The 24,752-nt window shown below is 32.7% G+C and overlaps 1 protein-coding gene and 1 pseudogene across 1 annotated transcript; both read left to right on the plus strand.

Moving 5' to 3' along the window:
• The first annotated feature begins 4,950 nt into the window (after positions 1-4,950).
• Positions 4,951-6,603, plus strand: LOC120152928 (annotated as a pseudogene).
• Positions 6,604-23,923: 17,320 nt separating this feature from the next.
• On the plus strand, positions 23,924-24,484 carry LOC120152959. The gene has a single exon (XM_039165017.1). The coding sequence runs from the start codon at positions 23,924-23,926 to the stop codon at positions 24,482-24,484; it is 561 nt and encodes a 186-aa protein (XP_039020948.1).
• The last annotated feature ends 268 nt before the right edge of the window (positions 24,485-24,752 follow it).

The following is a 24,752-nucleotide window of genomic DNA, read 5'->3' on the forward strand; positions in this document are numbered from 1 at the left end:
TCCTTAGATTTTTGGAGTATGGTGCATGTATTATCTCCCCGTCCTTAAAAGATGCACTCAAATCATACTCACTTGGAAGATCAAAGTGATAGGCATTGTTATTGATTTGCTCGAGTACTTGGAATGACCCATCGCCTCGTGGGTCAAGTTTAAATTTTCTTTGCTTTGAAAAATTTCCTTTCTCATGTGTACCTACACCTAGTCACCTGGTTCAAATATGAAATGGTGTCAGCCTTTGTTTACTCTATGAACTACTGCCTCGTATGTTTTCTCCATCCTTTGTTTAGCTTTGGCATGAATATCCTTGACGAAAGCTGCTTTCTGTTCGCCATCCATGTTTGTAATGTGATCTAAGGGTAAAGGAATGAGGTCTAAAGTAGTTAGTGGATTAAATCCATCAACTATCTCGAATGGAGAATATCATGTCGTGGAGTGGATTGGTCTGTTGTATGTAAATTAAATGAAACCTTCTTCCAGTTATGGTGTTCTTACCGACCATTATTCTAAGTAAAAAACCAAGAATCTAGTTAATTACCTTAGTTTTTCCATTAGTTTGAGGATGACAAGTAGCTGAATTTAGAAGTTTCGTACCTATCTTACCCCATAATACATTCTAAAAGTGTCTTATAAACTTTGTTTCTTGATCTGACACAATAGTATGAGGAATGCCATGAAGTCTCACTATCTCTCAGAAGAAAAGATCGAAAATGCATGTTATGTTGCGTCGTCTGTTTTGTGGCATGAGATGAAGTGTATCATCTTTGAAAACCTATCTACAACCACAAATATATTATCTCAACCTTTCTTGTTTCGAGGTAAGCCTAGAATAAAATACATAGATAAATCAATCCAAGGCGAGGAAGAAATTGGGAGAGGAGTATACAAACTATTAGGGTTTACTTTGGATTTGGGTTGTTTGCATATGATGCATTAAGTTCACCTTTTTCACAGTTTTCCTCATGTGCGGCCAGAAGAAGTGTTCCATGATTATGCCAAGTGTTTTGTTAACACCGAAGTGACCTATTAGTCCTCCTGAATGTGACTAATGGACTATAAACTCTCGTAGTGAGCCTTGTGATATGCAAAACCTGTTCATTCGGAAAAGAAATCCACCTACAAGATAAAACTTGTTAAAAGTACCTTTTTGAACAATTGGTTGTAAATCTCAGAAAAATATGAGTTGGAAGAGTAAAGTTCTTTTATGTGCTTGAAACCTAGAATATTAGTATGCATTTATGTAATGAGTGTGTAACTTCAAGATAATGCATCAGCTACAATGTTATCTTTCCCTTGTTTGTACTCAATCATATATAGGAAAGATTCAATAAATTCAACCCATCGAGCATGTTGTTTGCTTAACTTACCTTGACCGTTTAACCACTTTAATGATTCATGGTTTGTATGTATGACAAACTATTTAGGAAGAATGTAGTGTTGCCACACTTTGACTGCATGGATGAGTGCTAATAGTTCTTTTTACTAGGTGGAGTAATTTAGTTGTACGCCTTTTAACTTCTTTCTAAAATAAGCGATATGCTGGTTTTCCTACATGAGTAGTGCGCCTATGCTTGAAGCATCACATTCTAGCTCGAAAGTGTTAGAATAATCAGGAAGACGAAGAATGGGTGCATAACATAACTTACTTTTAAGCAGTTCAAATGCTTCTTGTTTTTGTTGACCCCATTTGAATTCAACCGACTTCCTGATTATTTTCGTCAATCGTGCGAAAATGGTAAAGAAGTCCTTGACAAAACGACGATAGAATCTTGCTAAGTCGTAGAAGGACCTTACCTCGTTGATGGAAGATGGTGTGGGCTATTCTTGAATTCCTTTACCTTTTCTTCATCTACACGGATTCCCTGTGCACTTACTATAAAGCCTAAAAATATAAGAATAACACTACAAAACACACACTTGTCCATGTTAACAAATAAATGTTCTTTTCGTAGAAATTCGAATACATAACGAATATGTCTGACATGGGATTCAAGAGAAAGTGAGTAGATAATGATATCATTAAAGTAAGCAACAACATACTTACCTATGAACTCTTTCAGAACATGCATGAATGTGCTCGATGCATTTGTGAGGCCGAAGAGAATCAAGCCATTCGTATAATCTGAACTTCTTCTTGAAAGTTATTTTCTATTTGTAGCTTTCTTCCATTCGAATGTAGTGGTAACCACTCTTCAAGTCACACACATAAATAAGTTTTGAGGACTAAATTTATGTTGAGATGAATAGTTTGACAATGAGACTAAGTTGATAAAATTTCTGAAGTTAAGTTATTTGAATCAAATTGATTTAGGGCTGAAATAATTGAATTTATAAGTAATGAAAATAAAATATATTATTATATAAATTTATTTTATTATTATATCAATAATTTTAGTAATGATTAACGATTGATAATTTGATTAAAATAATATTACAATTTTAATAATTTAATTAAATATTTTTTTTATTTAACGATCACAATAAGATTATTCCTATACGAAGATATTGATAGTTTGCCATTGCTGTGAGAGCTTTACCAATCTGGAGAAGTACGCCTTTCCTTACGTTTATAACATCGGGGACCGCCTTGCTTTAATAAAATAAGATGAATGTTTATTTGTTCACACTTGTTTTAGCCGTAAAGTTGTCCGGCAGCTCTAAATTTCCTTTTACATAGACACCGAATCAGAGTTTGAAGACTAACGTAGTTGTTTTGTACTCTAAGGGGGTGTTTGGTTCAAGGATTGTGGGATCCACATTCCCATGTTTGGTTGGTTGGAAATCTCATTCCCGGTAATGTTTTATTACCAATAGTAGATTTTTTGGGGTATATTACCGGGAATGTCATTACATCCCTTCCCTTAGGTATTGTAACATTACCGGCGTTTTGGACTAAAATGCCCTTAAATTTTTATTTTTATTTTTTAAAAAATATCATTCTTTTGTCATTGAATAATAAAAATTTTACGAAGGTTAAATTACAAATTTATGCTTAAATTATTTTAGATTTACAAAAAAAATCTATAATTAAAATTTTATATAAAGTTCAGGGGTTAAAAAAATTTACTCTTTCATTAAACCTTTTTTATATTTTTAATTTTGTAAAAAATATATATAAATATTATGAATTTAATTTTTTAAAGAAAATATATAAATATTTTACAATTTGTAATATTATACAAATATATAATAAGGACAATTTGGTCAAATATACATTCCAATAATCTTTTATTCCTTTAACCAAACACGGTAATCTTACATTCCTGCTAAACTAACCAAACACAAAATATAACATTCCCAGTAATCCTATTCCCTGATAATCTTTTATTCCCACTGGTAATCTTACATTCCGTGAACCAAACGCACCCTAATTCTCAAACTCAATCATCCATGACGACATTTTATTAAAAAACAGAACCACTTCTCACGCCCTCAAAGGTATGAACCAAAAAATAAAGAATATGATTACAAAATTGCATTCAAACTTTCACTATCCCTCAAATAGATGTCTCACATATATTGTACTAATGCAATATATCAATCAAATTTAATTAATTAATTTATTTTTATTTTCATTATATTATTAACATCAAAATTATTTCAAATTACTATTTTTTTTAAGGAAGACAAACTAATTTGACGTGGAATCCAAGTTTTAGATGGACCACTCATTAGAAAACTAATTTATAATTTATTGAGATCGAAATTATCCATTATTTATTATGTAGCTTATGGTAGTAAGGTTTTTCTTTTCATGAATTGAGCAACTTTAATAGTAAAAAAATTATTGTTATTTTTTGAAGTTTTGAATTCGAACATTAAGAATGTCAAGAGTGTGAGCATTAAATGTCAAATAGTTAAGAGTTATGTTTTGACATATATTATCTTATATTTACCCTAAATTAATTAAAAATATTCTGCCTAAACACGACAAAAAGCCATAAGAAACTTCTAAATTACCTAAACTAGAGGTCGGCGTATAGGTGTTAACAATTTAATGTTTTTGACCTTCAAATCGGTTAACTTTGTCTCTTTGGAAAAAAAAAGTTGCAACAAATAACAATAAAGAAAAAAGCAGTCAACTAAATGCAACAAAATCAACCAAATAATACCCTATGTATTGTAATAATACAATCAATTTAAATTTAAGTTAGATTAGTCTTTTGCTCCCTCTAATTTAAAAAAAATAAATGTTTAATAAATTTACATAGTTCTGAATTTAAATAATTTATTTTACTTAATATTTAATCCTAATTTCCTATAATTTATTAAAAATATAAAATATACTAGAAGAATTAGTTATTATAAAAGTTTTTATAATATCATGTGAAAGAACGAAATAAAAAAAAGTAAATTATGCGTTTAATACCTAAACTTTCAATTATGATCTATTTTAATAAACTTAATGTTAGATATGATTTTAAAAAAATTAAAAATTTAGGTACTACAACAAACTAAAAATTGATAGTTTATGTATTAAACGTGTAGTTTATCCTAAAAATGAAAATGGAAGAACATTCCTAATTATATTTCGAGTAAACAATGCATTTAATATTTAAACTATCAGTTTTAGTTTATTTTATTAACTTTATATTTTTTTCACAATCATACTTAACGTTTAATTTTTGTTTTAATTTAGTATTATATCGTTAAAAACATAAAACGTTTAATGCCTAAACTATCATTTTGTTTCGTTTTATTACCTAAATTTTTTTTTTAAAAAAATTAAAGTTAAATTTTAAACAATAATACTAAAAAGAAAAAAAATTAAATTTTAGATATAATTTTAAAAAATTAAAAATATAAGTATTAAAATAATTTAGACTCTCACTATATTTTATCTTTATGGAAAAGCTCGTGATTCCAGAAACCTTATCGTATACGGAAGAGAGAGAAAGTGGTGTGTATAAATAGAGGAGAACATTTTGAGAATCATATCAAGCAAACCCTCACAAAGTCATTAGCAAGATGTTGATTCAGCTATTTACTTCATTTTTCCTTCTCACTCTCCCATTTGTCATCCTAAAACTCATCACCAAAACATCAAAACCCAAAGAATCTGCTCCACCGGCTCATTCAATTTCCCCCAAATATTATCCAATAATCGGTTCTTCTTTAGCCCTCAAATCCCATGAAGAAGATCGTGTACAATGGACTACACTAATCCTCCAGAACTCTCCCTCCGCAACTTTCACTTTCCATCTTTTATTCGGTGGCCGGCATATTTTCACGGCGAATCCAGCCAATGTTCAGCACATACTCAAAACCCAATTCTCCAACTACCAGAAAGGCCCTTCCTCTTATAGTGTTCTCTTTGATTTTCTCGGCAACGGAATCTTCAACGTCGACGGCGAGTCGTGGAAGTTCCAGAGACAAGTTTCCAGCCACGAGTTCAACACCAAGTCTCTGCGTAAATTTATTCAAAACGTTGTTGATACCGAGCTTAATGGGTGTTTGATCCCGATGTTTTCTGATGCTGCTGTTGATAAGAACGCGCTTGACTTGCAAGAGATTCTTCAGAGATTCGCCTTTGACAATGTCTGTAAGATCGCTTTCGGGTTTGACCCAGCATGCCTTTCGCCGTCGTTACCGTCGGCGGAGTTCGCTGAAGCGTTTGAAGAGGCTACTAAAATAAGTAGCATAAGATTCCGTGCTTTGTTTAGTATATCTTGGAAAATAATGCGATTTTTCGATGTGGGATCGGAGAAGAGACTGAAAATTGCGGTCTCTCGAGTTCGTGAATTTGCGATGAAGATCGTAAGGGGAAAAGAAACAGGAACTAGCTGATAAATCGTCTTTGGAATCAGTTGATCTTTTATCGAGATTTTTGAGCTCCGGCCTCACGAACGAGAATTTCGCTACGGATATTGTCATCAGCTTTATACTCGCCGGCCGAGACACGACGTCGGTTGCTTTGACGTGGTTTTTCTGGCTATTATCCAAAAACCCTGAAGTTGAAGAAGAGATTCTCAAAGAAATCAAAGGGAAATCCGGTATGCCGGTGTTCGAGGAAGTTAAAGACATGGTTTATACGCATGCTTGTCTCTGCGAGACAATGAGACTTTATCCTCCGGTTCCAGTGGACGGCAAGACGGCGGAGAACGACGATGTTTTGCCAGACGGGACGGTGGTGAAGAAAGGAACGATAGTGACGTATCATCCTTATGCGATGGGGAGGATGGAGATGCTATGGGGATCGGATTGGGAAGTGTTCAAGCCGGAGCGGTGGTTGCAGAGGGACGAGGGAGGGAAATGGAGCTTTGTGGGGGAGAGATCCTTATACTTATCCAGTGTTCCAGGCGGGACCCAGAGTTTGTTTGGGAAAGGAGATGGCATTTCTGCAGATGAAAAGGGTGGCGGCTGGAGTTCTACGACGGTTCAAGGTTGTGCCGGCGGTGGGGGATGGGTTTGAACCATCGTTTGTTGTTTCTCTGACGTCGAAGATGAAAGGTGGCTTTCCGGTGAGGATTCAGGAAAGAGGAGATCTCGATTAGAGAATAAATATGTCGTGATTAACGTGCTAGTGAATTTAATTTTCTTATCCTTTTTGTTCCACTGCCATTTATAAATTATAAACATAGGTACGGATGTAATAAGCAGAATAACTGCTACTTTGAATTAAACAATTAAATTTATAAATCGTTATCATATCGTGTATTGTGCTAATATCCTGATTCCTTGCTTAGTATGATAAATTATTTCTTTGTTAAATTTTAAGGAGGTCAAAGTTTCACAATATCATAATAATAATGTTAATTCAATCGAAATTGTAATATTTTTATTAGTTTTGAATTTATTTTAAAGTTTATGTACATGTAAAGGATTATTTGATTAAGTAAAATAAAGAGTTAATTTAGTTGACGGGTTATATTTTATAATTTCAATTTTATTAAAAAAAATTCAACTGAGTTTATAAAGGATAAATTATAGAAATGATCACTTTCATTTGAGTTTTATAAATTTTTTCCTCATTCAAAAAACATAAAATTTAGTCACTTTTGTTTCGTTTTAATTAAGAGGTAGTTACTGAAGGTTAACCGGCATTAAACCTTTAACGATTTGCTGACTGACACGAAAAATATATAAAATTAAAATTATATCATTTTTACATAGATAATACATGGATTAAATTTTTGTCACTTTCATATTTGTATATTTTTGCTCACTAAATTTAAAAAAAAAACATAAGTTTTAATCACTTGAGCATTGAAATGACGTTAGTTTGATAACGTGTTCAACTAGTAAAATAGTTTAATTTTTTATTTTAACCACTTTTTAGACAAAATATTGATTATGAGTCTTTTTGTAAATTCAAATTAGTTTAGGGACAACATTTCAATTTATCCATTTTTAATAGGTTTTCTTCCCAACCCATTGTTGTCAATCTTATCCTTACTTCTTCATAAATCTCTGCTCCATTACTTCATTTGCCTTCATTCAAGGACTCATGTTGCATTTCAAGAATAATGAAAAATTTTAAACTTTTGATAACAAATAATAATACAAGTCCTGAGAAAAATAAGAGGGTAGAGATCTAGAGATAAAATGAAGTTGTGTAATCTAAGTTATACAAAACTAAAAATCAATTTCTAAAGATTGAGATTGCAGAATGTCAAATCCAACAAGGAACAAGAAGATAAATTTATAGATCCAAATAATTCGATAATCGGATATCACTCTTCGTGGTGATTTTCCCTTGAGAAAGGCCTTTGGTAAAACATGATCAATAGATCCAAACAACCCGATAATTGGATCCTTGAATTTATCCAATGCACTCAATCCAAAATCTCTGATCTTCAATGTCAATTTTTGTTTTTGCTCAAGAACAAGCAATTTTCTTATTCTAGATCCCCATGAATCATCGTTAACCCCTGCGGCCTGCGCGATCTATCGCACCACCGCCATCACGCCTGTCTTCGAGCACCTTATTTTCGTGATGACCCGATCGAACAACTCACCGCCAGAGTAGAGCGACAATACTAAGTGAACGTTGGTTTGATCTTTGTAAACATTGTAGAGATCGATCACTTTCAGATGCAATAAAACATTCTCGACGATCTTTCGCATCACGAGGATTTTGTTGGTCAACAACACGTCAAAGATGGAAATCTAGTATTGTGTCGTCAATAACATCATCATTAAAGAAGCTCTAGTTTTCTCAGCTCGAGGCGATGGCGTTGCTGTAGTGGTGAATCTTTTGGACTTTTAATGGTGAATTCCCTATTTTTTTCATGGTCTTCATTATTTCTTTTTATATATTTTCTTACAACTGAGAACCCACCTAATTTGACTTCAAATAATTACAACTAATACTTGAAATAAAAAGGTTATTACAATGGAGCGGATATGTCTGAAGAGAAGCGGGGAGAAGATGAACAATATTGGGGCTGGGGAGAAAAATATTAAAAAATGGATAAATTGAAATGTTGTCCCTAAACTAATTTGAATTTACAAAAAGACCGAAAATCAGTATTTGTTTAAAGTTTAAGGTTTGAAATAAAACTTAAACCATTTTACTAACGAGTCACATCATCAAACTAACGATAATCAATGTCCAAGTGACAACAACTTAATAAAATGATAACGTAAGTGACCAGAACTTAATAAAACAATAACATAAAATGACTACTTATGTTTTTTAAATTTAGCAAATAAAAGTGTACAAATATGAAAAGAAAATGACCAAAACTTAATTCATGTATTATCTACATGGAAATGTTGTAATTTAATTTTATATACTTGCCGTGCAATGTCAACAAACAATTAAAGATTTAATGGCTGTTAACTTTTAGTGATCACATCTTAATTAAAACGAAATGAAAGTGATCAAATCTTATAATTTTTTTAATTCATTGAGAAAACGTTTATAAAACTCAAACGAAAATAATTATTTCCGTAGTTTACCTTTTATAAAATTACGAGTCCAATCAAATCTAATTTATTAATGTCAAATCAAATTTGATTTTTAAAGTCGAATTTTGTTCACTCCTCATATGTCATGCTCATAAGTTTGTTTCGTTGACCCAATTAATGGATCCGGTTCATGGTCTGATTGATTGGGCCAGGGTCCTTTACATTCGTAGGAGAAATCAAAGCTCCCATACTTCAAAAGATAACCTAGGATAAACGTAACATAAAGTATGCTAATTTATTTAATATCGCCCATAAGAAAGAGATAACAAAAATCGGAATTTGGGGGAACTTATTGCATGTTCATGAACTTATTATCACTAGCTAAATCAATAAAGTACTAATCAGTTGCTATCTGCAACAAAAGGAGAGACTCATTTGAGACTAGTATGCATCACGAAGTGGAACCACTGGAACTGGTTGCAGCCCTGAAGGAGCCATAACATGGCCTGTAAAGGCCCCCTGGTTAATGCAAGGCGAGCCTCTGCTGCCGGGAATGTGGGTGCAGCCATTGTGTCCAGAAGGAGGGGTATGTACTCCCTTGGCCTTTTGGACAGCCCGCAACATAAGATCATTTTTGTTGATAATCCGGCCAGAAACATCGTCTAAGCGGTTGCCGACAAGAAAAATCACAGCTGCAATGACAAGGAAATGATGTAGGTTCTTCATTGTAATGTATATGATACAAAACTAGCTAGAAAATATATTGCAGATAAGCGTATTTATATGTGATCTAGCCCTGGCGACGTGAATGACTTTAACAAGTGGGCCTTGACTAAGAGGAGAAATGAAAAAAATAAGCATGGGTTTTACGATTTGAATCATAAGATTAAAAAGCAAAAAATGGGGTGTGGGTGGCCTCGTGATGAGACTATAAAATGAGAAACAAAGACTTTCCAAGAAGCAGCAATATTGATCTAAAGAAACAAAAACTTTAAAGCGTGCACATAAAGTGGTTTTGGATGAAGATTTTGTTTGAATGGGCTGTCGGAAAATTTAATAATTTTGGAGTGAGAAATTGATCCAAACATTGTTGAGGAAAATGTGAAACCAATTGTTGGTTTGTACATGTGCTGACGTGCACGATGTGAGTAACGTGAATATCCAAACCATTCAAGCTTTTTGTGAGCTTGCATATATTTTAACCCAAATGTGAAATATTTTTTCCTCAAATAGAGCATATATTTTCAAATTTTATTTTGGAATTAAAAGAATAAATATTAAAAGGTTCTTTTAATCAAAACAATAATTTTGGAAATTGCTTAATTGTTTGATTCTCATTAATGCTTCATTAGGTCAAAAATTTTCAATTGTTCACAATGTGAAATCCCTATAAATACCGTGTAAACCTACTAGGTTAAACATAATTAAAAAAATAACTCAAAAAATATTCAAAAAGTTTTTCTCTCCTCTAGTTTTTTCGGTGATAGAGGAATGCAAGGAATAGTTCGTGATCTCGACAGTTGTGCTACTCTGCGCTAATCATCTCGCTTTGTATCCTAGGAGACATATGACCAAAGATCTCGAGCACCAAAGAGTGTTGAAAAATATATCTTAAGGAAATTGCGTAGTTGCAGGCCTCAACCCATTTCTAATCGATTGTTTCGTAAATATTGTGTATTTATTTTTTATACCATTTTTTCGATTATTTAATAGAATAATTTCCCATGTTATTAATCATTTTTTATTCTTTATTCGTGTACACGAACTTTACAAGAAGATCTTATCGTGGAATTAAATAGTATTTGTCACGACTTGCGTGAATCAATTATTTAAATAAGATTTTCTTTTTATCGTCCCGAATTGTTATACTTGTAACAATCTTAAGACATATTCCATCTTCTACCTTTCTAGAACAAAATTTCGAGATGATTCGGAAATCTTGAAAAATCACAAAAAGCAAATAAATTCATTTTCGGGATTTATCTTGTCCCTTTAATAGGTTTGCTTAATTTTAAAATAGACAAGTCTATTCAATAAAAATTGTCGTTAAAGTAACGTTGGTTACTAATTTTTCAGAATGTTGATTTTGTAATAAAGAATAAATGTGTTTCTTTGCCTATAGATTTTATTCCATATGTGGTTGTTCCTATAAACATAGAGCAATTAAAGAATTAATGTGATAGTATTTTGGGGAATATCGTTATGATAAGATTACACCCATAAAAGTACATGTAAGCATTAATCGTGATATTATTATTAGGGTATTATTACCGTATAACTTTTGACCTTTTAGTATGGAATATTAAATATGACATGGACAATGAATATCTTTGGTTTTTATAATTATTATTGATTGTGTTTTGAAATCACTATAAATTTTATTATTGTACTAATAATTTTTTTTTTTTGGAGAAATTATGTACAAACAAACAGATTCAAAGTTTAATCCAAGGCTTTTGATTATTGGGTTGTCAAAAGTAAAATCAAAGGATTAGTTCCTTTTGATTATTGTGTTGCCAAAAATAAAATCAAAGGATTAATTACTTTCGATTATTGGATTACAAAAATTAAAAATAAAAGGATTAATTCCTTTAGATTTCTGTTTGTTAAACAAAATTGAGTTGTCGTGATATTTTTTTCGAGTTTTAGTACTACTAATCTCGTTGGTTAACAGAAGATATAACCTTAAAAAAGGAGAAATACTGTTAGAATCTTGTGCTAATTCTAACTTTGTAAGGAAAATAAATTGTTGAATTTATTTTCTTGAAAATCTTAAATGATTCTAACTTTGTAAGAAAAATAAATTGTTAAAATTTATTTCCTTGAAAATCTTGAATGATTTTAACTTTACGAGGAAAATAAATTGTCGAATTTATTTTCTTGAGAATCATAGACGATTCTATCATTTAAAAAAATAAATTGTTAAATTTATTTTCTTGAGAATCTTAAATGATTATATTTTGTAAAATTTAATAAATTGTTAAATTTATTTTCTTGAGAATCTTAAATGATTCTATTTTGTTAAAGTAAATAAATTGTTAAATTTATTTTATTGTGAATCTTAAATAAAGAAATAAATTGTTGGATTTATTTTCTTATATGATTTTATCTTGTAAAAGAAAATAAATCGTTAGATTTATTTTCTTATTTTTAAAAGGAAATAAATTGTTGGATTTATTTTGTTGTTTTATGAAAGTAAATAAATCATTAAGTTTATTTTCCTGTTTTATGAAAAGAGATAAATCGATGGATTTATTTTTATATTTTGGAAAAGGAAATAAATCGTTGAATTTATTTTCTTATGAATCTTATATGATTTTGTTTTGTAAAATGAAATAAATCGTCGAATTTATTTTCCTGTTTTGTAAAAGAAAATAAATCGTTAAATTTACTTTCCTATGAATCTTATATGATTATGATATGTAAAAAAGAAATATATCATAGAATTTATTTTCATATTTTGTAAAAGAAAACAAATCATTGGATTTATTTTCCTATTTTGTAAAAGGAAATAAACCGTTGTATTTATTTTCCTGTTTTGTAAAAGAAAATAAATCGGTGGATTGAATTTATTTTCTTGGGAATCAAGTACGATTCTATTTTGAAAGAAAAAAAATAAATCGTTAAATTTATTTCTTAAAAATCTCAATATGTTTGTAAAGTGAGATCTTGAAAGTAAATTTATTTTAGAAATTGAATTCCTGTCGTATTAATGGGTTTACTTGATATACTTTTACAAATAAGAAGGAATAAATATTTTATTACCTTCATTGGTGATAGAAAAAAGTATTGATATATATTTGCTGAGCAAAAAATGAAGCTATAGAGAATGTTATTCTCTATGAACTCAAAGTTGAAAACTAACTTAATAAAAAATATTAAGATGGTAAAAAGTGATTATGGTGGTGAATAAATTATTCATGAAGTGACACCATCATACTTTTTTGAATTAAATGGAGTAGCAAAGCGGAAGAATTAATTCTTAAAAAAAAGAAAATGATGAATGCAATGGTAAGTTCTGAGTTATAACAGAACATGTGGGGGAAGTTGTTTTCTGTAAATTACCTTTCTACAACTATTAGTTATGGAAAATGACAAGTACGAGTTATGGAAATGTAGAAAACGTTTTTACAACTTCTTAAAATTATGGGGGTGTTTTGTAAAGATAATGATTTTATTATTGAATGAAACGAAAATAAACCCCAAAATAGTGAATAGTATTTTCATTGGCTATATAGATTATATCAAGACATATCGATATCTTGTGTATGAATCAAAGAACCATGAGATTCACAAGAATAAGATATTAGAATCAACGAATGCTTCGTTCTTTGAAGATATTTGATCAAAGGTTATCAATAAAGTTAAGTCTAGATGTTCAACAAGAGGTTGAACCAGAGATATTGTCATGATGACAAAAGAGTGTGAAAAATGTGTGTATGTCAAAATTATAGACGTCTTATGTTATTGACATACTTAATGTTACAAATAACAATGAAATGGTAAAACTTGTCAAAGATATGTTAAATTCAAGATTTGACATGAAAAAAATATGTGGCTGATTGATATGACTTTTGACATCCAAAATTTAACATCTTTATGAGTGTCTCATATTGATGAATTCACACTACATGGACAAGCAAAGTTTGAAAAGGATGTTTCCGACATAACTAGAACTCCAATGAATACGAGTCAACATTTGTCTAAAACAAAGGTTAAAACATTAACCAAATGGAATATGCAATGGTAATAAATTTTTTAAATGAATTGTATTAGAGTAGATATTGCTCTCATTGTGAGCAATTTAAGCATATTCACATGTTATTCAAGGTTAAATTTTTGAAACGCAATTGTGAGAGCACTGAGATACTTTTAGATATGCTCAAGATCATGAATTGTATTATTCTATAAGGATACTCCTATGCCAGTTGAATATCTTATATTCAAGATATCAAAGACATAAGTGAATATGTTTCACATTGGAAAGATGAGTCGTGTCATGAAAAATTATCAAGAAAATGGTTATAAGTAGATCCACAATGGAATCTAAGTTTGTAGCTCTAGACAGTCTGGAGAATAAGCTGAATAGCTTTAGAATTTCTTGGAGGATATTCTTGAATGATCAAAGTGTGTTCCCACAATAATCATATACTGAAAACAAACGAAATTGATAGACCACATAACTTTATGTATAATGGTAAGTCGAGATATATGCACGATATCATTACAAAATTGATTTCAAAGGGAGTTATCTCTATTTATTTTTTAAGATCAAAGGATAACATTACAGATCCACTAACCAAAGGGTTAAATTGAGATCAAGTTGAGAAAAAAATCTAAAGGAATGAGACTAAAGGCCATGGAAAATTTAAAGTGTTATGTGAAGGAAAATTAAAAGATCTAGGTTCAAAGGGATAACATAATTGCATGAACCATGTACGGTCACTGTGGGTTTCTTTTATCCCAAGTATGTTTCTATGATGTAAACAATGATCAAATTAGTATAGACTAAGCAAAGCTTTTAATGACCATTGTGTGCTTTGGTAAGTCGAGCAACATAAGTCACCGATGTGAAAGTAAAGTAGGGTCGCTTCAAAGAGACTAATGGGTATAGTTTTTTCAAAATCTTGCAGAACCAGACGATGTTCATGGTTTTAAGGACATACCCATGAGAACTAAAACTCTTATCAAAATGGTAGTTGTGTGAAGTATATCATCGTTTACAAAAATGACATAACAATTCAAGGACATCACAACTACTGGTTAGCCAGTAAAGTAAATATGTTGTCACAAGGGACGGTTCAAAGGAGGACATCTACCTATCCTATGCAACTATCGATCGTAGAGTCTATCACCACATCAAGTCAAAATGATTTTGATAAAATGACCAGTTTCATTCATGTGAGAGATTGTTACAAAAGTTGATAATTTTGGAGCTTTGAATGAGAAATTGATCCAAATGTTGTCGAGGAAAATGTGAAACAATTGTTGGTTTGTACACGTGCAGACGTGCACGATGTGGGTAACGTGAATGTCCGAACCGGTCAGGTTTTTTATTGGCTTGCGGATATTTTAACAAAAAGGTGAAATATTTTTCCCTCAAATGAAGCATATCTTTTTCAAAATTTGTTTTGGATTTAAAAGAATAAATATTAAAAGGTTCTTTTAATCAAAACAATAATTTTGGAAATTGCTTAATTGTTTGATTCTAATTAATGCTTCATTAGGTCAAAAATTTTCAATTGTTCACAATGTGAAATCCCTATAAATACCGTGTAAACCTACTAGGTTAAACATAATTAAAAAAATAACTCAAAAAATATTCAAAAAGTTTTTCTCTCCTCTAGTTTTTTCGGTGATAGAGGAATGCAAGGAATAGTTCGTGATATCAACAATTGTGCTACTGTGCACTGATTATTTCGTTGTTTTATCCTAGGAGACATACGACCAAAAATCTCGAGCACCAAAGAGTGGTGGAAAATCTGTCTTAAAGAAACTGCGTAGTTGCAGGCCTCAACTCGTGTCCAATCGGTTGTTTCGTAAAAATTGCGTATTTATTTTATATACCATTTTTTCAATTATTTAATAGAATAGTTTCTCATGTTATTAATTATTCTTTTTATTATTGATTCATGTACACGAAATTTACGACCAGATCCAACCATAGAATTAAATGGTATTTACCACGATTTTTGTGAATCAATTATTTAAATAAGATTTTCTTTTGTCGTCTCATATTGTTGGGCTACATTCATTGAACATGTTTGCATTTTGCGTCACATGTTTCCTATGGTAAGCTTTCAGATAACATGTGATTTGCTGGGGAAAATGAAAATTCAGTCGGAGTCACTAAATCTTCAAGCTTTCAACAATGGGAATAGAAGACGGGACCCGTTCCAAATGACTCAAGTCTTCAACATGGGGTTTAGCGTCTTTAGACTGAATGAGAAAAATCATGTTTAATTAAAGCTGTTTGATGAAGATTTTGTTTGCATGGCCCATGATGAAGCTTTCAATTAAACGAAAATTTTGAATCTCTGGGGAAAATGAGGAAAGAGACACCGAAGCTTCAACAATGGAAAGAGAAGACGAGACCCCCTCCAAATGCTGACTGCTTCAACATGAGTTTAGTCAGTGTGACGGATCCAGAAAAGAAGTTTAAGAATGTGACCTAAAATTTTAATTTCTTAAAATTAATAGGTACGCGTTTTTTTAAATTTTTTCTTAACATATTATATTAAATTTAATTATTTGTTTTTCAAAATAATGATACGCAGTTGACGCTAAAGACTTAATGCATCCGCCGGTGTCCATAGACTGAATACATTCGAATGCTTTTACAAACAGCTTGACCTTGAACTTTGGGGGAGGAGAAAGGAATATGAAAAACGTGTAGGACGCGGGAATACCTTTTATTTTTTTTAATTATCATAATATAAACTAATAAATTCATTAATTTTTTTTATTATTTTGAATGGTTCGAGTATCATTACCTAACTTCAAATCAAATACTATTATCTATCGGATATTTGAATTCACAAAAAATCAAAAATTAAAATTTTAAATATATTATTGAATGTCCGACATAACCGATCCTATTGTAACAAACTTATTTTTTAAGGTTAGAACATAGGAATTAGGATCCACTTACACTATGTAAACTAATAAGTCTTATACTAATTTATAGTCATTAAATTTAAATAAATAAATAAACATTTTTTTTACTTCAAAACTCCAAATCTCAAACTCCTAAACCCCAAATCCAAAATTCTAAACTCTAATTCCTAATCCCTAAACCTTAAATCTTAAACTCTAACTTTTAAACTTCAACTCCAAAACATTATTTCATTGTGAGCTAAAGAAAAATTTATGTATGAGTTACAATTTTTAATTATATCTAAGTCATTTATTATTTAAATCTAATGACTATAAGTTTGTGTAAAAACTTATTAATTTTACATAGTGTATGTGGATCCTAACTCTATTTTTTATGCTATAATTCGAAGTCAAATATATGGATCCTCAAACCACATGTGTATAATTAATTTGGATGTAAATAACAAATATCCAATGGTATCTATTTGTATTCGTTTTGAATCTACATCGAATAATAATTTTAATATTTGAATATGCTAAGTCCACAATCTAAACAACCGTCCTTAAGCTTGAAAAGACTTGGACAAAAGAAACGATTCACAACAACTTATTATGACTATCGAAATTGTTGAGGATTCTTTTGATTACGCAATTTATTAAAACCTTCAATAATTTAATATTATATTCTTTGAGACGATACTATTGTAAAATGTCCAAGATTTTTCTCTCTTTTAACGTGTAAAATTGGTCCCAGTCTAGCAAGAGCATTCGCACACTGATTCCCCTCCCAAAATATGTGTTTAACTTTAACTTGTTGGAACACATGGAAAAGAGTAGCAATTATTATGAATAAGGATATCCGAGCCACCCAAGTCGTAAAAAATTGTTATTATTCTTTGAGGTAAGAGTTTAAGTACTAGAAATACTAAATGTGTGAATGTTTAATATTAAATGGTTAAAAATCACCTTTCAACAAATATTGCCTTGAACTTGACCTAGTTTAATATGAAAAATGGGTTAAACATAATGTGTTTTAAATAGGTGTCTAATTTTTTATTCATCTAGGTGCCCAACGCTATAAACATTATTATTTTAGGTGTTCGGGCCATAACGACCGTTAAAAGACAAGTATTGTGTTTAGTTAAATTTGAAAATTTTATTTAAAATTAAAATATTAAAATTATATTTTTAATAAAAAAATTCAAAATTTTTGAAAATCTTTATAAAAAATCCCCAAATTTAAAAATCCTAAATCTAATCCCTATACCCACGCCTTTACCACCCTTTATTATCGTCGTTCCCATCAACTAAATCTAACCCCGATTGTGCCTCCACCTGACGATCACCCACACGACGATTGGTGACGTGACATTTAGAGAAATAATCACGACATTTGTGTGACCCTTCAACGCAAATGATGACAAGGACAATGTCAGTCGAAAACGTAGGCGTTGTTGGTGACATCAACAGTGTTGGTGGGATTTATCGTGACTGATTTTGTTTAGTGTTAGGAATTTAGGGTTGATTTTAAGGATTTGAGTTTTTTTATATAATTTTAGAAAAAAATAGAGTTTTTTTTTTATAAATATAATAATATTTTTAATTTTTTAAATTTTAAGAATTTTATAAAGGCGACGTGTGTCTTTAATGATATAATTTAATGGTAGTTACGGCCCATACACCTAAACATGTAACATTATAGTTTGGACTTAAGCCTAGAAATTACAATAGAAGGACCTGATAGGTATTTTCATCCCCTCCATTCGAAACGAAGTTTCTCTAATCTGGTCTGTATATCTCAAGCTGCATGCAACTTTGTCTACGTCTTTAGTGATTAACAATACGTATGGTTTTCTCTTTTATTTTCTGCTAATTTCTCTACTCACACTCAACCCGAATAAAAATAAGAAAAACAGATTACAAATACTATGAAACAAAGTATAAACTTTGATTTTTCATTAACAATCCATCTTGTGTTTTGCAAATACTTTATATATCTAAACAGAACAAAGAATAATTATAATAGCAGATCGGGAATGTTTCCATTATTTAGTTCCACCATCATCTCATTATAACATCGAAATCAATCAAGTAGTAGTCGTTTGCTAGTTGAAACATCTATTCATTCATCAAATATTATGCTGCCGCATTAGACGTAGATGAAACATGGCCGGCAAAGGCTCGCCCATCTATGCAAGGCGGGCCATTACGGCCAGGAATGTGGGTGCAGCCGCTGTGATCAGAAGGAGGGATAGGTTCCCCCTTTTGGGCAGACTGTAACAGAAGATCACGATAACCTTCGTTTAGAACCCGGCCAGAAGCGTCGTATGGGCGAGTACATACGAGAAAAAACAAGGTTGCCATGACAAGAAAAGGACGTAGATTGCTCATTTTAATGTAATCAAGATTGATTTAGCCTTGAGCTTGAGGATGGTTAGATTGTAGCTTTGTAAGGTAGGTGTATTTATATGTGTTTATGACAACTTGAAGGACCAGAAACGCCATGGATCTAAGTTGACCGCAGTTTTTCAAGTAGGCAGCGTCGTCACGTAACTACAAAATCAACTAAATCTTGTTTAATTAAGCTGTTTGTCGAATCAAACATTGGTGTTAAATGACATGTGGGTTTGAATTTGGACTTTGGGGTTTCCTTCCTCGGCTTTGATTTTTTTTTTGCTTGAAGATTTTAACATTCCCAAACTCTGGTCTTTAGATTATCTGTGAATCCTTCGGACACGAAATGAGTAGGGAAATTGAGAATTCAACGATGAGGAAAAGGAGGTGTAAAATGTGAAAATAGGTCATTTTCTGGCTTCCCTAGAAGCAGCGTGGGTATGTGCAAAGGAAGACTCAAACAGTAAGCACGATCGTTGACACACTTTTCAAAAGCATTTTACGATACATTTCAAAAATAATTAATGAGCTTACAAGTAGGATTAGAAGACATTGATTAAGCAAAGGCATAGAATTGGTTTGCATGCATGCATGAGCCATGCTTTCTGTTCCTATGGAAATATTAGAAAACATGACCGGTTCCAAATGAGGGATAAAAATGACTGACTTATTCAACTTGGAGTTTGTGTCATTAGACCGAATTCTTTTACATCCTTTTGCAAACAACTTTTACTTTAGATTTTAGGGTGAGGGAAGAAAGAGTATGGAAAGACTTGGACTAAAGAAAATACTGTAACCTTTTACTGCTAGCAATTAAAAAGAGGCGAGAATTAGTGGTTTGTGTGGGAATAAGAGGAAATAAGGGGTGAGAATGACTTTTGCCCCGTAATATACTAAATTTATCATTTTTTTTGGTATTTTTGTAACAATTTTTTTACTAATCTAGGATAAATACAAGCAATATATGTTCAATAAATACTCTCAACCATTTGACATTGAATATTCACACTCTTGACATTCATAATGCTCGAACATGTGACCTCAAGGAATAACAAGTCTTCATTTACCATTGGAGTCGCTTGGTTTGTGATTTGGTGAAAATACGAATGATAATAGAGAGTGCCCATGCATGGAGTACATGGATTACAGGGAAAAGCTAGTCTGCTTTGTCACCATCTTAGGGCTGGCAGTTATACTGTCTCGTCTCTTTTATTCTTCTTGTTCGAAAGTCAAGACCTTCCCAATTGTAAAATCTTTTATCGCGAAATAAACTTATAACAATTTATAGGATGAAAGTATGGGAATACTTGTAGTTTTATGTATTCAATAGTAAAGTGATAACTCCGTAAAAAGTCCATATTTAGGGCCTTTTTACTTAAGTTATTGACTGTCTAAGAGCTCATATAGGATCATATAGATGCATTAAGGAGCATATATTTACATGTGGTGGAAATATATTTTGTCGCGGCATTTTATTTCGTAAATGGTGATGCATTATAGGGAAGGCATTTTGTTTCATGATGTGCAGAATTTGGGAGCAAGGATAAGAAAAACGGCTAAGCAGAATGCAAATGCCAAACCAAACAACATTTTGGAAGTGAACAAGATGAAAAAAGATATTTTTAAGAGCAAGATGTCATTGTCTTCACGTTCCCTCTACCACCAGTCACCCGAGAGGAGACATATGCCGCTTGGGTCGTCTGATTATGTCGGGACCACGCCCAGCTGCAAGTTGATCCTGTCTGGTACTCGCCCAGCTGCCCTGGAGGGGGCCACTACCACAGCTGCTCACCCCCTCACGTGAAGGAAGCCTGTTCGGGTTATCCTAGGAATTTTAACACAAATTCCTAGGTTTATTCTCTCCATATAAATAGGAGATGAAGCCACCATGAAAAAGAGACTTTACACACGCCGTCTTAAGTTTATTTGCACATAGAAAAATGTCTCTCATTTTTCTATCCATCGTCTTTGCCATTGCATTCCTCTATTAACAAGCTAGAGGGAGTGGCGAGCTAGGCGTCCGAGAGGAGCTAGCGAGCTGAGGCAGTTCATGGTCGTTGAGGGGAGCTACGATAGTATACGTCGAAGGTGTTTCCTCCTTCTCTTTGTTGTTTGCTCTCTTTTATGTTATTTGGGTTGTATGAAATGAATTAATTTCTTGCTTTGTTGCTTGGAACATTCAAACCCCACCATGAACTAGTCTTATTTGGTGGGAGTTCCTTATGGATATTTAAGTTTTACTTTAATGGATGGTTATTTTTGTATGATGTTGTTTGTTTTGTTTATGATGTTTAATGCCTTAAGGTTGTAAGAGCTATGAGAGTAGCTATTCCTTAGGAGATTTCTTAGTGTTCGAGAGAATGACTAAGTAACATGTCCTTAGTGTTCGAGAGAAACTAGGGAGTATCCACATAAGCAACGGGGTTCTAGGTAGTAACTAGGCCTAATCCAACCTTATACATAAGGCTAGGATTTTAATCGACTAAAAGGAGTAGTGTTTGATCGAGAGGTTAGATGTTAGTGATGTCGCTAAAAGGTATTGTCGTGACATATCCTGTTATCTGGACAAATAGGATCCCTGCACTTGCTAATGCCAATAGGTTTACCATGTCATCTTGAACCTTTCGAGTCCCTTAATTAAAGATAGCATAGGGAACCCTTAGTAAACTCTTTCAGGCAGATAAGGCATAAAAGTAAGACCATCATGAGAAGTAGATTTAAGTTTCCGAAGTAACTCTTATCATTCATTCCCATAGTAGCTTGTTGTGAGATGAGTCTAAAGTCCTTATAAACAAATCCAATATTTACATTTTGTTTGGTCTTTACATTCTCATTCGATTGCACTAAACACAATTTAATTTGCCACGACATTTCCATCCACTTGGCCAATGCATCTCTATATGCTACCATTTTACCATCATTCCATTTCCACAACATCCATTTCATCTTACCACAACATTCTCATTTGTACATACCATCACCAACTATACTTAGGTAAAGTAGTTAATTGCTTTGACTGAACTTGTAAATTTCCTCCAATCCCTGAGTATACAATACTCAATTATCACTGTATTGCTTGTTCGATTGTGTGTACTTGCACATATTTTCACGAACAAATTTAGTAGTCACAATTCACGGACAAGTTTTTGTCGCCGTTGCCGCGGATTGGAAACTGGAAGTTAATTAGTTTTGGCATAACATTTTTATTTTGCTTGTTTATTTTTTTATATATAGTTTTACTTGTTATGTTCCTTATATTTTTCAGGTTTTTCTTGGTGTATGTCCAGAAGACACTCTTAATAGCCATTAGAACAAATTGAACCTGAGATTGAGAGGCTTTTAGGCAAAGAAGACGTGTTCAACTTGCAAATATGTATGAAATTGGAAATCAAGGTATTGGTCATGAGGAATATCAGAATGCTGAGGCAATTCAAAATGCTAGGAATCCAGCAAAACCTTGTACCATTCGTGATCACTTAAATCCTATTTTGGACGACTTAAATCCAGGAATTATGGCACCCGAGATTCAGGCAGCCCATTTCGAGCTCAAACCTCTCATGTTCAATATGCTAAATTCCATAGTGTAATTTGGGGGCATGCCAAATGAAGTTACCAGACGATATATTCGTAACTTCTTGGAGGTGTACGATTCTTTCCATTAACAAGGAGTGCACGAAGATGTATTAAAGTTAAAGTTATTTCCATATTCTCTGCGTGACTGAGTAAGGGATTGGTTGAGTAGCATTCTAACGGGTTCGATGGAGTCTTGGACTGATATGTGCAAAAGTTTTTTGCTACGGTATAATCCTCTGAACATGAACACCCAACTAAGGAACGACATCGCTTCTTTTCTTCAAGCTGATAACAAATCAATGTATGAATGCTAGGATCAGTATAAAAGATTTCTTTGAAAATGTTCAAATCATTGTTTTCAAGATTAGACTCAAGTGGTAATGTTCTATAACAAAGTTAATGCGTCCATAAGGATGATTCTAGATGCCTCGGCAAATGGGACATTACTCGATAAATCACATGCAGAGGCATTCAACATTCTGAACAGGATTGCCAACAACGATTGTCAATTTACATTTACAAGGCTTGGTATTGGGCGAAAATAACATGGAGTAGTCAAGTTAGACACTGAGGATTTTGTGTCCACCCAACTTACTATTATCACCAATATATTAAAGAATTTGCAAAGACCAAGTGAGGTGAAAGAAGTGAAGGTAGCCAATTCGGTATGTTTATTATGCCATGGCAATCACCATGAGAGCGAGTTCCTAACCAATCAGGAATCCATCAACTATGTAGGAAACTACAATCGAGGGAACAACAACCCCTATTCTAACACATATAGTCTTAGATGGCACCAACATCCAAACTTCTCGTGGGGAAATCAAGGAACCAATAATGCTAATCAACCCGTTCGGAAGCAGAATTTCAATGACTCCCAAGGTTTTCAAACGAATACGCCATGGCATAATTCTAACAAGAGAGGGCTATCTTCTTCTAACACAAGTTCTTTGGAGGTCATAATGCAAGAGTTTATAGCAACCACGAAGACCATGTACCTCTATAAGAAACCAAGGAGCTTTGTTTCAAAGCCGCAATTCATCTCTGAGGGTGTTGGAGGGTCAGGTTGGTCAAATTGTCACGGCATTACAAGAACGTCAACCAAATCATCTGTCGAGTGACACTAAAGTCACAAAACATCATGGCAATGAGCAATACAGTGTACTTACTCTACGGAGTAGCACCCAAATCAATGTACAAGACAAGTTTGGGGGGAGACCGAAGACTGATTTACCCCTGTAATCGCGCAGATTGAGCATTAATTGCCAGAAGAAACACAAGTGGAAGTGGAAGAGGATAAGGATGAGGGTTCATCGAGTAAAGCAACTGAGGGGGCAAACAAAAATTCCAAGGCAAACGTTGTTCCCGTCCCTTCATTTAAAGAAGTCAGACCCCCACCTTCTTTCCCTCAAAGACTGAATAACCATAATATTGACATTCAATTCAAGAAGTTTGTCAACATTCTGAACCAACTTCACATTAGTGTTCTTTTCTTAAAGTTATAGAGCAAATGCAAAAATATACTAAGTTCCTCAAGGAGATTGTTACCAAGAAAAGAAAAGCTAAGAAGTACGAGACAGTTGCCATGACAAAGGCATATTGTTATGCCTTAAGCAAGCTGCCACCAAAAAGACAAGATCCAGACAGTTTTATTATTCCATGTTCGATAGGAGAAAGTTATGTTAGGAAGGCATTATGTGACCTTGGCTCAAGCGTGAACTCAATGCCTAAGTCAATCTACGTGAAGCTTGGAATAGGAAATTCGAGACCCGCCTCTGTTATCTTGCAATTAGCCGATCGTTCCCATGTTTGTCCTGAGGTACGAGTCGAGAATGTCATTGTAAAGGTGGAAAAATTCATGTTTCTAGTAGACTTTCTTATTCTAGATTGCGAGGTTGATGCCACATCACCCATAATCTTGGGGAGACCATTCCTAACTACAAAACATATTCTTATCGACTGCGAGAAGGGTGAGCTTAACATGAGAGTGGCCGACCAATGTGTCACAGTTAATGTCTTCCGTACTCTCAAGTATATGGATGATTCTGAAGAATACCAGAGCATTTTTTAAGCGGATTCATTTATAACAAGAGAAGCTGATAAATTTTACCATGACAGTTTCATTCAGCTAGAAAATTATGAGAGGCTTATTAAAGAAGAAAGTGTTGAAGAGCCCAATGACTTTTCTTTTGAGGAGCAGCAGGCTAGCTTCCTCATAGCTAGCCCATGTACATGTTTTGAACCTCTTGATTTCAATGAGTTTATTCCTCCTAAGCCCTCATTACAACGTGCACCTACCCTAGAGTTAAAGAATTTGCCACATAATCTTAAATATGTTT

This window comes from Hibiscus syriacus, unplaced genomic scaffold (assembly GCF_006381635.1).
Source record: "Hibiscus syriacus cultivar Baekdansim isolate YM2019G1 unplaced genomic scaffold, ASM638163v2 tig00111096_pilon, whole genome shotgun sequence".
Lineage (NCBI taxonomy): Eukaryota > Viridiplantae > Streptophyta > Magnoliopsida > Malvales > Malvaceae > Hibiscus > Hibiscus syriacus.